The sequence below is a fragment of the Lentinus tigrinus genome (assembly GCF_003813185.1).
Source record: "Lentinus tigrinus ALCF2SS1-7 unplaced genomic scaffold L226scaffold_4, whole genome shotgun sequence".
Taxonomy (NCBI): domain Eukaryota; kingdom Fungi; phylum Basidiomycota; class Agaricomycetes; order Polyporales; family Polyporaceae; genus Lentinus; species Lentinus tigrinus.
In genome coordinates this window covers 1,918,115-1,931,468 of record NW_027137913.1, presented here as the reverse complement: position 1 = coordinate 1,931,468, position 13,354 = coordinate 1,918,115, and the positions used below count along the sequence as shown (strand labels likewise).

General features: G+C 57.7%; 7 protein-coding genes across 7 annotated transcripts; 3 read left to right on the top strand and 4 right to left on the bottom strand.

The window, feature by feature from the left end:
- Positions 1 to 358: 358 nt before the first annotated feature.
- Positions 359 to 1,451, bottom strand: L226DRAFT_531336 (uncharacterized protein). Its single transcript, XM_067680057.1, has 2 exons — positions 515 to 1,451; positions 359 to 462 (listed from the first exon to the last, which is right to left on the bottom strand). Exon 1 carries the CDS (start codon positions 1,348 to 1,350, stop codon positions 532 to 534), a length of 819 nt encoding a protein of 272 aa, XP_067540148.1. The 5' UTR covers positions 1,351 to 1,451; the 3' UTR covers positions 359 to 462; positions 515 to 531.
- A 184-nt stretch (positions 1,452 to 1,635) lies between these two features.
- On the top strand, positions 1,636 to 3,323 carry L226DRAFT_502210 (uncharacterized protein). Its single transcript, XM_067677869.1, has 3 exons — positions 1,636 to 1,801; positions 1,858 to 2,716; positions 2,772 to 3,323. Exons 1-3 carry the CDS (start codon positions 1,683 to 1,685, stop codon positions 3,006 to 3,008), a joined length of 1,215 nt encoding a protein of 404 aa, XP_067540147.1. The 5' UTR covers positions 1,636 to 1,682; the 3' UTR covers positions 3,009 to 3,323.
- A 1,496-nt stretch (positions 3,324 to 4,819) lies between these two features.
- L226DRAFT_253579 (uncharacterized protein) lies at positions 4,820 to 5,345 on the bottom strand. Its single transcript, XM_067673288.1, has one exon. The coding sequence runs from the start codon at positions 5,272 to 5,274 to the stop codon at positions 4,918 to 4,920; it is 357 nt and encodes a 118-aa protein (XP_067540146.1). The 5' UTR covers positions 5,275 to 5,345; the 3' UTR covers positions 4,820 to 4,917.
- A 7-nt stretch (positions 5,346 to 5,352) lies between these two features.
- L226DRAFT_531335 (incomplete iron reductase) lies at positions 5,353 to 7,949 on the top strand. Its single transcript, XM_067680056.1, has 4 exons — positions 5,353 to 6,385; positions 6,448 to 6,517; positions 6,569 to 7,718; positions 7,785 to 7,949. The coding sequence occupies exons 1-4, from the start codon at positions 5,603 to 5,605 to the stop codon at positions 7,798 to 7,800; spliced, it is 2,019 nt and encodes a 672-aa protein (XP_067540145.1). The 5' UTR covers positions 5,353 to 5,602; the 3' UTR covers positions 7,801 to 7,949.
- A 334-nt stretch (positions 7,950 to 8,283) lies between these two features.
- Positions 8,284 to 9,378, bottom strand: L226DRAFT_567663 (uncharacterized protein; the record flags this gene model as incomplete). Its single annotated transcript, XM_067684061.1, has 2 exons — positions 8,284 to 9,214; positions 9,275 to 9,378. 2 exons carry the CDS (start codon positions 9,376 to 9,378, stop codon positions 8,284 to 8,286), a joined length of 1,035 nt encoding a protein of 344 aa, XP_067540144.1.
- Positions 9,379 to 10,328: 950 nt separating this feature from the next.
- On the bottom strand, positions 10,329 to 10,700 carry L226DRAFT_609978 (nucleotide excision repair TFIIH subunit; the record flags this gene model as incomplete). The annotated part of the gene is made up of 4 exons (XM_067686108.1): positions 10,329 to 10,358; positions 10,419 to 10,551; positions 10,614 to 10,629; positions 10,685 to 10,700. The coding sequence occupies 4 exons, from the start codon at positions 10,698 to 10,700 to the stop codon at positions 10,329 to 10,331; spliced, it is 195 nt and encodes a 64-aa protein (XP_067540143.1).
- A 175-nt stretch (positions 10,701 to 10,875) lies between these two features.
- Positions 10,876 to 12,629, top strand: L226DRAFT_253486 (ribose 5-phosphate isomerase). The gene is made up of 9 exons (XM_067673287.1): positions 10,876 to 11,270; positions 11,330 to 11,415; positions 11,481 to 11,499; positions 11,558 to 11,735; positions 11,788 to 11,868; positions 11,924 to 11,975; positions 12,037 to 12,228; positions 12,293 to 12,522; positions 12,575 to 12,629. Exons 1-8 carry the CDS (start codon positions 11,111 to 11,113, stop codon positions 12,470 to 12,472), a joined length of 948 nt encoding a protein of 315 aa, XP_067540142.1. The 5' UTR covers positions 10,876 to 11,110; the 3' UTR covers positions 12,473 to 12,522; positions 12,575 to 12,629.
- Positions 12,630 to 13,354: the final 725 nt, after the last annotated feature.

The following is a 13,354-nucleotide window of genomic DNA, read 5'->3' as shown; positions in this document are numbered from 1 at the left end:
ACAGTCATGATTGCTCGCATTCTTCCGAAACTTCGACGAAGGAGGTTGGAGGAGCCATCCCACTTCTGGGCGATCGTGGAGGAGCCACATGGTTGGGGTAAGGTTCTGGCCCAACTATCAGTATTATACTGCATCGCCGAATGATCAATGCTCACCTTGCTGCTGAAGGTCCAGGAAAGCAGTAGGGACACTCCTACTTATGACGCGTCCGTCTGAAGTTCTGTCCTGCCAGTGCACTGTTGGTAGAGCGAGGCTATGGCAGCCGGTGCACGATGCCAGATAGGAAGGTCAAGGCTATTCAGAAAGGATCCTGGACCACACGGGCGATATACTCAATTTTTCCGTCCAGAGCTTCGTAGTGCCAGAGTAATCAATGCAGAAAGCCATAGGAAGTATATAGTACAATTGTATTATGATTATCCTCGGTCGTCCGAAGAGATTAGACATCGTACAAGTGCGCACCTGAAAGGTGTAAGTGAAACTCATCGTCTGCTGAACAATAGCAAACACTCACGCAACCCCATCGTCAGCTCACCCCACCGCCATAGGTGTCGGCGGACCTTGAGAACCCTCAGGTGTATGCTCGCCGTTCCCAAGGACTTCCTCTAGCTCCTCTTCCTCGTCGCTGTCGCTACTCTGCCTCCCGCTTGGGGTTTCAGCGCTTTCCCCCTCACTCGGTGCAGGACCACCTCCAGGTAGTCGCGGGTCCCAGTCAAGCTCCTCCGGTTCTTCCTGCTCGACCGCGACACGCGCCTTCCAGTCGTATTTCTCGCGGAGCATCGTGACGGCGCGTGTGGCGCGCTCGACGCGCGCGTCATGCTCGGCGCGAATCTGCTCGCACTCCCGGAGGACATCGTCGTACTCTGGGTGCTTGCCGCCAGGCCGCGGCGCGTGTCCGAGCACACCGAGCGAGCCCTTGGTCTCCATGTGTTCTGCGAGGTGTCGGACGGTATCATTCTCGTAGCGCAGGACGTCGGTGGTTTGCTGGTTGCGGAGGAGGGGGATGAGCTCGTTATCGAGTTGCGCGTCGGTCAGCGGGACACGAGGGTGTAGTGCGATCTTCTCGTATGGGTTCCCGAGGGTAGCGGTGCTTGCCTGGTGGGCTGCGAGCAGGGACATGGAGAGGTTATGTGATTGCGAAAGGAGGATATTGTACTTCGAGAGTATGTCCGGCCATGCAGGCATCACGTTCTGTCCTCCCATCTCTACCGTCCTCTGGAGCAACTGGATAGATTCGATGATTTGGTTTGCTTTGAACTTCAAGGACTCGAGCTGGCCGACAGGCAAATTCTGGAGGTCGAAGGGGAGACCAGCGGAAGATCCGGCCTCTGGAACAATGCCCGCTAGCATATTATTCACTGTCGCCATCACAGAAGGGTCTGCAAGCTCTGTCTAGAGTGTGGAAGAGAAGTAGCGGCAGTAGAACATCCGACAAGGTATGGTCGATGCAGTGGACGAAGAGCGATACTTATTCAAGTACTGTGAGTTCGATAGTAGTCAACTAAGAAATTACTTTCGCACGGTCAGTAGATAGGTAACAACGCTGTCTGGTCCGTGGTTGAAGTTGTTGTCAAGGAATAATCGGAGTATGAAAAGTGCTGTTGAGCGCCAGCCGCACAACGCGACGACCGCGTTGTTCCTTTTACCCCCTCCTCATCGTCGCGTACAGCGACAACGCCGGCATGGACGACGAGCAACGCCGCCAAGATGACTGGGCAAAGGATCGAAAGAACCGTCTGCCCACATTCACTGAGGTTCTGTCGCGTCGAACACGCCCGCCCGTAGACCTGTTCATGTTCTAGTGAGTCGTCAAGCAGCGGACTCCGCATGTCTGATCGACTCAACTCTGTGTCACAGCTTGTTCCTGCAACGTGAAGGCGCAGAAGATATCCTGGACTTTTGGCTTGACGTGCAGCAGCACGAGAACTTATGTCGCGCATACTTCAAGGACGTGCGCAAGTCTGGCAGGGCGATTCGCGAGGACTGGCCGGAGTACTGGGACTATGCGCGCAGGCGAGGGTCTATCTACGGCACGGTGGTAGGGCTGAATCCGCACACGGGGACGAAGAGGAGTACTGCGAGTACAGGTGAGATGCTTTCCGAACAGGATAGGCTGAACCTGGCCGCGGCGGGCGACGAGAAGGCCGCTCGCAGTCCCAGCCCCCGCATGACCTCCGTCTCGCCAGGCGTGACGGCCGTCGGTACCACCGAGCCGCCACGTTCTACGACCCCCTTCTCCCTCTCTGGCCGCACGCCCACCCTCTTCAAACGCGCATCGCGCGCCCCCACGATCATTCCCCGTTCCCAGGCAATCACCCGCCAGGACCTCATTGCGTCCGCGGAGCGCATCTTCTACCGCTACCTCTCCCCTGCGGGTGCTGCTCCAGGCTCGAATGAGAACCACGAGATCTACCTGCCCCCCGCACTGCGCATCCACTCCTTCCCGCTGAGCAGCACGCATGAGCCGAAGACGCAGAGCGAGATGTCGCTCATGGCTCAAATCCCGGACATGTTCCATGCCCAAAAGGAGTACTGCTATCGCGCCATGGAGCAAGACGCGTTCCCGCGGTTCCTGCGCGCGAAGGCCTTCGGGAACCTGACGCCTGTGTCGGCCCTCGTCAGGTTGATCGCGGGTCTTGTCATCCTCTGGATCGGTCTGGCGGCCGGCTTCTCTCTCATCTTCCTTGACGTCCATCCTAAGTCTAAGCGTTTCTTCGTACGTGCTTTTTCTTTGGCCCTCTCGATGACTTTGCGCTGACCCGAACCCATAGCTCTTCATCCCTTATACACTTGCCATCCTCTTCCTCATTTCCCACCAGTACGAGCTTGATCCCGTACTCGTCTTCCTCGGCCAGTCCGAGTCCACGCCATTCCGCACTCTCCACATCCGCGAGCCATACGTCAAGAAGCTCCTGCTCGGCCGTGCGATCTGGGTGTCGGTCCTCGTCGTTTCGTGCACAGTCGCGCTGACGATGATATTCTGGGCGGTGCCCGGGCACAGGCTGTGATGGCCATCCACGCGGCGCGTGCTCGCATCAGAGGAGCAGCCCGAAGTATGTTCTTCTCTGGTAGTGGACTCCGGACTGTGGCGTCTTTTTATGGTTGACTCTGTTTTGCATCATTATTGCTCACATCGTTGTCGTACTTGTTCTATCATCGCCTCCTACCTTATACCCTTCTCCTTAAACCCGCTGTCGCTCGTTTGTCTCGTCTTGGTCCCGGATTCCGCCCGTAGTAGATTCACTACCCCTCGCGTTCTCGTTTCCCTCCGAGCTCGCGCCCGCTCCTCTCCCCTTGGTCCCGTTACTCTCCCCCTACCCCCGCCTGATGGATATACTCTTGATTTATGACCCAAGTCGTTGGTGTATGCTAGCAGTGATACCCCATGTTGGTCCCGGCAGCAACAGCGCATCATCGTCAGGAAGCATTGCCATATTGCGCATTTTTCTCCAGCGAGAGCAAACCGTCCCGAAGCTCTTTCATCGGTGGATGGCAAACGCGTTGCCGATGTGCGTATCGGCACGCCTTCGCTGCCTCTAGGCGCCTGACAATCGAATATTTGAGGAACATTCACCTCTACACTGAACCAATAAACCAAAGTGTCTAACATTCACCTCTACACTGAACCAATAAACCAAAGTGTCTGTGAGGGTTCGGAAGGACAATCCCCGTGTGTCAACTCGATCATCCATGTACCCTCCTGGTCTCTCATATGCTTAACTCGCGATCCTTTCGGGTGCCAGTGTGGTGGGATTGCGGTGTGGCGGGCGTTTGCTCGAGATCAGATCTCTCACCCTGTGCGCACGGGCCCGAATCCTTGGCCACGGACCTTTCATCGTTGCTACCAAACCCTTGGATTCCTCAGGCTATTATGCGCGCACTGTGCAGATCAATCGCATACAAACGTCACTGGCTCGTGGAGCGCAATGCTTAACCACGAGCAGGGGCAGCGTACCACTCCCTCAAAACGGCGGCGGGCCCTAGTACTACTAGGAAAACGGTGAGTACTTCTTGCCTTCCTCGCCCGGGTCGAAGGATTGCAGCAATCTTTTGCTCATTTCATGTGCTGTATACATTCGTGGTCGGACAACAGTGGTTAATCTTGACCAGAGTGGTTCAGCGCCCCATGCTATTCCTGCACTAATATCGGCGACATCATCCCTTGGCCATACCATGCGCCCTGTGATCTCGGCATATCACGCACGGCGATATGTGCGGCGAAGAGCTATGTAGTGTGGCGAAGTGTGGCGACGAGCAGGATCCATCCGCACCTCCGTCGTACGGCACGGACGGCCAACCATCTCCGGCATGGGCATCGTTTTTGCCAAGCGTGTGCGCCAGCGGATATGGGACCTAGGACGATCCTAAACTCATGCCTTTAGGACGACATGTGTAGCAACGGCTGCGCATGTTTTCCATGCAAGCAACGGTGAGTCCGCAAAGCCGTCAAAATTGCGCTGCGCAGTATGTCTTGGCGTCTCGATCACAATGGACTGTCCAGGTCCACGACGGTTTCTCCCTGTTGCGATGTGAGACCACAAAGGACGTGGAGCGCAGCTATGTACTGCGGGTGACATTGACAGGTCACCGAACCTTGAAAGACAATGCCAGGAGGCAGTCACAAAGCTACAATGCCATTGGCTTGAACTTCAAGGGCCCTCTGCTTCTTTGGGCGTCCATGATGTCAACGCATGCTGCGTATTATCCGATGATAGGCTGACTGCGAAGTCGACTGTCTGGACCCCAGGTAGCAGGGTCCGAAAGTCGGACGCACGGTCGACTCAACATTTCTCCGTATGATTCCTCCCGAAACCGAGAGTGAGGGCCTGAGGGCTGAGTACTGAGTGCCGACTCGGCGGCACTTGAGCGCATCTGTGACCACGAGCACGAAGAGTTCGTCGGCTAGGGGACCATGATTCAGTATAGTGCTAAAGGATGCTTATCTGGGTGAGACGGAGAACCGATCATCGTCTTGAAGGACGTTTCTCCGTGAACCTTATGTTCGTTCGTGTGACATCCGGGACTCGCCGCTCGAAACTGCGCAGGGCGCAAACGCCTGCGGTTGGCACAATCGGGGCCTGGAGTCCGAGGCATTATAATCACTCTCGAAGCCGCTACCGGCATCAGGAGGCATGCGTACTGTCGGCGGTCGCATGAGAGCTGCGGACCCAACCTCCTCCTACACGAGGAGCGGCAGGGCGACACGTCGTGTACGACGAAGCGCATTGGCTCCGTTTGTCGGATAATGGAATCAATTGTGCTTGCTGCTTGCATGCGCCAACTTTGCGCCACGGGCGGTCAGTAAAGCTGATATGCGAGACCCTGAAAGGTAACGCGGAGTCCGAGAAGAAGGGTGGTTGCTCACCCGGTTACGAGGGAGTGGTCCCGCCGTTAAGCGGCCTTCCACATCGGGCTAGAAAGATCTTCATGGCCTGCGGGCCGAGGTCGCTGCTTGTTCTTATATACCGCCACCTCCAGGACAACATGCCTCTCAATTCTCGCCGGCTGCGGGTCTTTGCTGCTTGGTTATCCGGTATAACGCGCGAGTCCCTTTTCGCCTGGCACTGCTCACTTTCATCGACACTCCTTATTCTTCTTCGAAATGCCCATCCTGACTGCTGGTTCCGTCGTTTTTGCGGCTCTCAACGCCACCAATGCGACCGCTGCGGCGGCGACCAACGGGACTCAGGCTCCCGCTGCTGGAGGTGCGGGTGGAGGTGCGGCACGGAAGCCTATCACCGACTCGGAGCTGGTCTTCGATGTCGACATGTTCTTGCTTGCCGGTCTTGCTGTCTTCTTCCTACTGCTTCTGCCCCGCGCCGTAGTCCGATTCACGCACAAGCGCGAGTGGATAGATGGCCACTTCCTCCGCTCCGTCCACATTGAGGAACCCGCCGGGCAGGTCAACGCCGCCCGCGTTGGCACCAAACGCCCGACGGACTTCATCTCCGCCCCGTACAACCCCTCGACTAGCTACGACGTCAGCGACTCCTACGGCCAGCAATACAAGGAGCAGTGGGCTGCCTCGGAGTCGGACGTTTCGCACACATACGTCTCTCATTCCAACCTCGTCCGGAAGGGCTCTGTGGGCGGACGCGAGTCCCGGCGTCCAAGCCTCCCCACCCATATGCTCGGCATTTCCACCTTGATCCCCGCGCTCTCCGCTCTTCTGCGGACGAACGTCCACGGCGGGCTTACCATTGGCAAGGCTATTGTGCTCGTGTGCTACTCAGCCATCATGCTGTATGCCGGTCTGTTCATGTCCGACCCTTTGTCGCAGCCCGTGCGTGCCGGTTTCGTTGCGGTGAGCCAGTTCCCGGTCGTGGTCGCCCTCGGAGCGAAGAACAACCTTGTTGGAATGTTCATTGGGTTTGGGTATGAGCGGGTGAGTTTCACGCAGACTTGACCGTTCGAACGCACCTCATTCTGACGCGAATCCGGGCATAGCTCAACTACTTCCATCGTTTTGCTGGCCGCGTGTACGTCCTCGCGGCCAACGTCCATGCTATCGGATACTGTAAGCGTTTGTTCCACTAACGTCAACACGAGCTGACGTTCATCTTTGCAGTCTACAGTTGGAGCATGGATGGGTCCTTTGCGCAGACGATTGTGATCCCGAAGTTCGCATGGGGTCTGGTCGCGCTGATCTGCGCGGACCTGCTCATGCTATTGTCAACCGACTTTGTCCGCCAAAACTTCTACAACGCCGTGTTCATCCCGTCGCACATCGTGTCCGCCGTCGTCATGGGCGTTGCGCTCAGCCACCACTACCCCGTCTGCATTCCCTACGTCCTCGTCGCGACCGGTGTGTACGGCCTCGATCGCTTTCTCCGTATCATCAAGACGAGCGTGGCGACGGCGCGCCTCCGTCCGCTCCCCGACCTCGGGGTGACCCGCGTCGAGATACCTACCTTGAACGCGGGGTGGCGCGCAGGCCAGCACGTCCGTCTGCGGGTGTTCTCCATGGGCATGGGCCTGCGTGGATGGGCCGAGTCGCACCCCTTCACAATCGCGAGCGTGTCCCGCTGCGCCAGCGGCGAGGGCCTCGTCCTCATGGTTAAGAAGGCGGGCGACTGGACGAACAAGCTGTACGAGGTCGCACAGCGCGCCGACTACGGCGAGGCCAACGGCTTGGGCGGCACCGTCAAGGTCATCGTCGAAGGCCCGTACGGCGGCCCCGGCCACGCCATCTTCTCCAGCTTCTCGGGGGCGATGTTCGTCGCGGGCGGGAGTGGTATCACCTTTGGGCTCGCTGCGATCCAGGACCTCATGAAGAAGGACTTTGAGTACCGCTCGCGCGTCCGCGCGATGGAGCTCGTGTGGTGCATCCAAGACCCGTCGAGCCTCACGCCGCTCGTCCCCCTGTTCTCCTCGCTCATCGCCCAGGCGCAGGAAGCTTCCGCCTCCCTCAGAATTTCCGTCTACTACACCCGTGCGTCCGCCAACCCGGACGTGCTCAAGCCCTTCCGTGCCCTCCCTCCCGGCCTCACTCTCTCGCCAGCCCGCCCCAAGCTCGGCATGAACCTGCAAGGCGTTATCGATCGCGCTTCGGCCTCGTTCACAGGCGACAAGAGCCGCACCAGCGACAATGGAACCCCCACTGGCGTCATTGTCGGTGTGTGCGGCCCCGCAGGGCTGGGTAAGGACGTCCGCAGGGCTGTCGCGAACGTCAGCGCAGACAGCAGGAGGAAGATCGGTGGAGTTGAGCTTCATGAGGAGTGCGTGGTTTGGTCTGCTTTCCTTGTGGTGTCCGCAGCACTGACAAATATTCTTCGTTGTTGCAGAGCCTTCGGTTGGTGAATGCTCCTGCCCGACACCAGTAGACCCAAGCACCCGATCCACCGCCTGGGGGCATTCCGACCCACGCACAGACACCTCGCAACGCATCACTATCACGCCACTCTTTCCTGTGTATCTCTTAAGTCCTTAGGTGTCCGCTTTTCCTCTTCATCCTTCTTACATGCTGTAGATCATCGCTAGCGAGGTGTACAGATAGGTTCAGTGCTTCATTTCATTTCCTTCACCATTCACTCGACGATGTATTCTACATTGCCATTAGTCTTGCTATCGTTGCTTTCACACTTCATTGTATCATAGGTACACACGTTCATGAATAGATGATGTAGCCTTGCGTGCCGTGTCCACTGTCTTGTAGGCCAGGGGAGACCTCTCTATACCGTTGGCCCAGCGCGGCATGGAGTCCCGGAGTACCAAGACATGCTGAATGATCGGCGTGTTCTCTCTCGGAGTGACAGTGGTCGTAAACCAAGGCGAAGGCACTACTTAGTAGCACGGAGCATCCCTCAAAGCAGCCGCAGACCGCTCTGCCAGCTCCCTCGCCCACTGGACCTTCTCGTGCTCTTCCGCCTCCATCCGCTTCGCCTGAACGAGCACCATAAGGGCCAAGAACAACGAATACCACAGCCGCTTCGTCTTCTGGCGCGCAAACACGATGAGCGGTCCGCCGTACCCCTCGATGAGCCCCGCGCTCGGGTCCATGAGCAGCGTCTCGAGCAGCGGGTCGCCCCACAGCGCATGGCCGAACGCGCCAAACGACGTGATGCGCACCTCTTCCTCGTCCGCTTCCGCTCCCTCTCCGCCTGGGGTGCCCTCCCCCTCCAATTCGAAGTCGACGAACGTGCTGTGGTCATCGCTGGTGAAGGAGACGAGCGAGGGCACCTCGCAGTCGTCGAAGAGGAAGAAGCCGATCGCGCGGGAGAGGCAGACCCGTAGGTCCGCGTACGGGAGCTCGACGCCCGCGCGGTGCGCTTCGTCGAGGAGGCCCTCGAGGAGCGGCGTGAAGGCCTCCTGCCAGCTGTAGAGCTCGTCCTTCTCCTGCGAGGGCAGCCCGAACCAGTCGTTCTGCACGCGTGAGTGGAGCTGCTTGAGGTACGCGCCCGTGCGGAGGTCGAGCATGGCGAGCTGGCGGGCGGAGAGCTTGCCGGAGGTACGCGCGTGCGAGAGGGGCACGCCGTGGGGATGTGAGAGCAGTAGGTATGGGTATGGGACGATGCTCTCGGACGTGTCGAGGGCGTGGACGGTCGGCGTGGGGATGTCGGTTTGGCTGGAGAGGAGGCCGAGCAATGTGTGTTCTGTCGCGAGCGTGTTGACGTGGTATGGTATTGATGTCGCCGACGCGGATGGGGTCACCTTTAGAAGGTAGGACGTGCCATCGTCTGTTCGGAGGGTGTAGACCTTCGTTGGCGTAAAGGCACTGTCATTCCATGTGAGTTGAAACGATCAGACGATACGCTTGCGTAGTAGGAGTACTGACTCAAAACCACCGCGGGTCACCTCTTGAAGTTCGGCGATAGGTGCCGATCCTCCGCGATGGCGTTCCAAGATGCGTCTTGCCTCCTCTTCAGTTACCGTCGACATGGTCTCGAAATGAGATAAGGTGCACAGGCTTTGCACGCGTTGAACAGACTATAGCCTCGAAGATAATTAAACGAGATAGCTGTAACTCTATGGGCAGCTGGACGACACTCACAAGTGGGAGAGACCAAGTTATCGATATCCACAAGCGCCGAACATACCTATGTCGTCACTGTAAGTTGTAACCTCTGTAAGTCGCGCGATACTTATCATTTCCTTAGGATTCAGGGACTAAGCACTAATGTCAATGCTTAGTCGCAGAACGCAAGATACCACATACAGCGCTATAATCGGGGTTAGTAGCAAGATGCACTTATCATCTCAAGACACATCCACGATGCTCTCTGAACGAGAGGACTCCTGCGGGATGCTTGCTCGAAGAGAACATCACATCTTGAGCTCGCGCCCCAACCCTCGAGCTCGAACACCATGCCTCGGATCATATATGCACATTCACGGTGCTCTTGAAGGGTGTATGCATGTGTCCAGACCTGAAAAGGATGCCCGAAGACTATCCAAGTTGGACCCTTATATCTTGGTGTCGTCGCACACATCTTCCCTGCCATTCATATCTTCAATCTAGCCGTCTGTGCATTCAGAACGATGGTCTCAACGCCAGAGCTAGAAGACTGAAGGCAAGGATGCGGCGCACCTTTGTTCGGTCTATGTCCCTCAATCGCGCCGCTATCCGCCTACGTGCAGTGGCCACCCCAAGTACACATTGTCGCAAGACGCACGAAGGTCCTATGCGTGTCGTTCGCTAGCTGTCCTCGGAAGTGGCGGGTGTGTGGGTATATGCGCCCTTTCGAGGGGAACCGGGCTTAAACGGCCTCCTTGCGACCATTCTTGGGCTCACACGGAGCCGTGCGACGACGCAAGATCGCAGGTATGCGCTCCGAGATAAGATTGATTGCCACACGCGCGTATGTACACCGACTAGCAACATGAATGGCTCATTCAAGACTATATGTGTTCTTTTCGAGCTGTATTGGATCGTCTGGTCTCAGTATCGCGCCCAACGCCGCCACGACTCGACAACGCACCTCTGCCTCGAGCTCGCGCCGCACCCGATACTCCTCGTCTGCCTTAATCACGACATGGAAGTCGTCCAAGTCCTCGATGATGAAGCTCTGCTTCTCATTCATCGTGAGCAGAATCTGCTTCACCGCCGAATCGCTGCGCTCGCTGTCAGATGTCCGTGCGACCCCGGGGTAAGACTAGTGGCTCAGTCGACTAACCAGGTGAGAAGCACTCCTGCGAACGGAAACGCCGTAAGCCGCGCATGAGAGAGCGTTCCTGGGACACGTACCTCTTATGGCCTTCATGTCCCTCCGACGCGCACGCGGCCTGGGCTGTTCCCAGCAGACCGCGGGGGGTTGAGAACGGGGTAGATGGTGGCGAGAGGCAAGCGAGAAGGCGTCAAGCGCGGCCGTGCGCGGCTAGATCACTGCTCGGCCCGCACCCCATGCGGGGAGATAGAGCGAGAAAGCCCCTTCGGGACGCTATATTTCATGCTCATCGCCCACGTTCGTCTCTACCAGAAACCGTCCTGCGCATCGCGAGGAACGACGAGCACGCTCGCAAGCACAGTCCTCAGACACGGCCGACAGTCGAGCTCATCGGCACTCAGGCATTTCCGAACGCTCAGCACCATGCCGATTCCACCAGCGGTATTCACTCCCGACTTCTCGTGAGTCCACTCCCCCATCTCGCTCCCCCCCGCGCGCTGCCCAGCATGTCGCTCATGGTTGCTGGCCCCCTTCCCCCAAAAAACCTGCCCGCGGTGCACGATCCGTGGTCCAGGACTCCCTCCGACGGAGTGTATCCCTCCCCGCTCCGGGCGACTCTGGCGGGACAGAGTGTCCCGCCCATCGCTCAACCCCCTCCTCCAAAAGGTCCGCCTCTCTCGACGAAAAAGTGGATCTTACAAAATGAGGTCTGACTCCGTGGACAGTTCCCCCGCCGACCTCGATTATCGAGGCTTCAAAGCGTCTAGCGGCATGGACGGCCGTGGACAGGCACATCCACCCCGAGCATAAGGTATGCGAAATGTCCTACTGCTTCGTTTTTCTCCTGTGGACTATGGCTCAACCTCGCGCGCGAAGGTCATTGGCATTGGCTCCGGTACGACGAGCTCGCACAATCAATTTTCTGACTATCTGTTCACCTGCGCATGACTCAGGCTCGACCGTCCCCTATGTCGTGGAGCGCATAGTAGCGCAGGGCAAGGAGGTCAACAAAGATCGCGTTTTTATCCCCACGGGCTTCCAATCCAAGGAGCTGATCGTCAAGTCTGGTCTCCTCCTTGGAGACGTTGATCAGTACCCGGTTATCGACGTTACCATTGACGGTGCAGACGAGTGCGTGACGCATATATCGACTTGGAATATGAACTGACTACGGTGGTGCCAGGGTCGACCACGACCTCAACTGCATCAAGGGTGGAGGAGGTTGCCATCTCCGCGAGAAGGTCCTCGCAGAGGCTGCTGACACGTACGTTCCCCCGACCCGTCTCCGCACGCTTCGCGCTGAGCCCCCGCCGCATTAGCTTCGTCCTGGTTGCGGACTACCGCAAGAACTCCGACGTGCTCGGCACGAACGTAAGTCGGTGGTGTATACGCGCGCGCGTGCAGTGGAGTGCTGACACAGTCGCAACTAAAGTGGAAGCAGGGCATCCCTATAGAAGTCGTACCGTTCGCATACACGAAGATTCTGCAGAACCTGCACCTTATTGGGTCGCCCAAGGCCGAGCTCCGTATGGCGAAGGCCAAGGCTGGTCCGGTCGTCTCGGACAACGGCAACTTCATCATTGATGCGCCCTTCCCGGAGGAGCTGATGAGGGATCCGTACACAGTGCGTACCAACCGCGACGTGGACTATCAGGAGGGGAAAATTGGGGTTGACTATATGCTTGCAGCTCCTGACGCGCATCAAGATGCTCACGGGTATCGTCGAGGTCGGGCTGTTCTGCCACATGGCCAAGTCGGCGTACTTTGGAAACCAGGACGGCAGCGTCACGATCAAGTGGCACGACGGCCGCGTAGAGAAGGTCGACAAGCCTGCCAGCCCGCTCGTCGACAAGCACACCGAAGTTTAAACACGTCTGATATCCTAATACGGGGAAAGTAGAAGTATATATAGAAGCAGGTGAGCGTTGGCACCTAAGTGTCACTTTGTCCCATACTAACCGACTTCGCAGCACCATATGTAGTATGTATCTTCGCGCTGGTCGTGCTGTATATCTTGGAATATATCGGCTAGCCCTGTGCCTCTGCTTTTCTTGCGTGCATCTGCTGTGCTCCACGCGGTGAAGACGGTGCTAAGAAGTTGATACTGAGGCTGGCCACGACCCACAGCCCATGCCAGGAACTTCTCTACCAGTGCCAGACAAAGCGGCTGGCGCGGGTGGTCCAAGCGAGTCACGTGCTCTACAAGCACCCTTGAGCGCGCAGATGCGCAGATCCTTCGCAGTGGGCAGTAAGAAGGCCTGTTATTATATTGTACGCGAAGCTCGAGAAAGCTAATCACAAGTCTAATCCACCAGGGATCGTCGCACGAAGGGTTCTCGTAACGTAACGGGACGCAACCACCAGCGAGTGGAAAGCTGGTAGAGTCGACGGTCAACTTGGAGGTAAACTTGCGCCCACTTGCGCCAAGCCGCCCACGCCTCTGCACGACGGAGAGTGGCTCAAGACCAAACAGAAACACACATGCGCCTCTAAGTGAACCACTCGTCGGACAAACATCACCAAGCACACGAATCGCCATAGCAGGCAAGACACGAGGTCGAGTGGCTCAACGCGCCTCCCGCCCTTGTTTGGCCGTGATTGCAAAACCTTCCAACCCAGGCAATAAGCAATCCGTCGCTCGCAGCGCTCGTTCATGGGCAGCAATCCGCCCCCCCCAATGCCCCTGGTATAAAGCTGGGGGCCTCTGGGGCCTCCCGTCCTCATCCCCCGACCCTTCTGTCCTCCCCCCG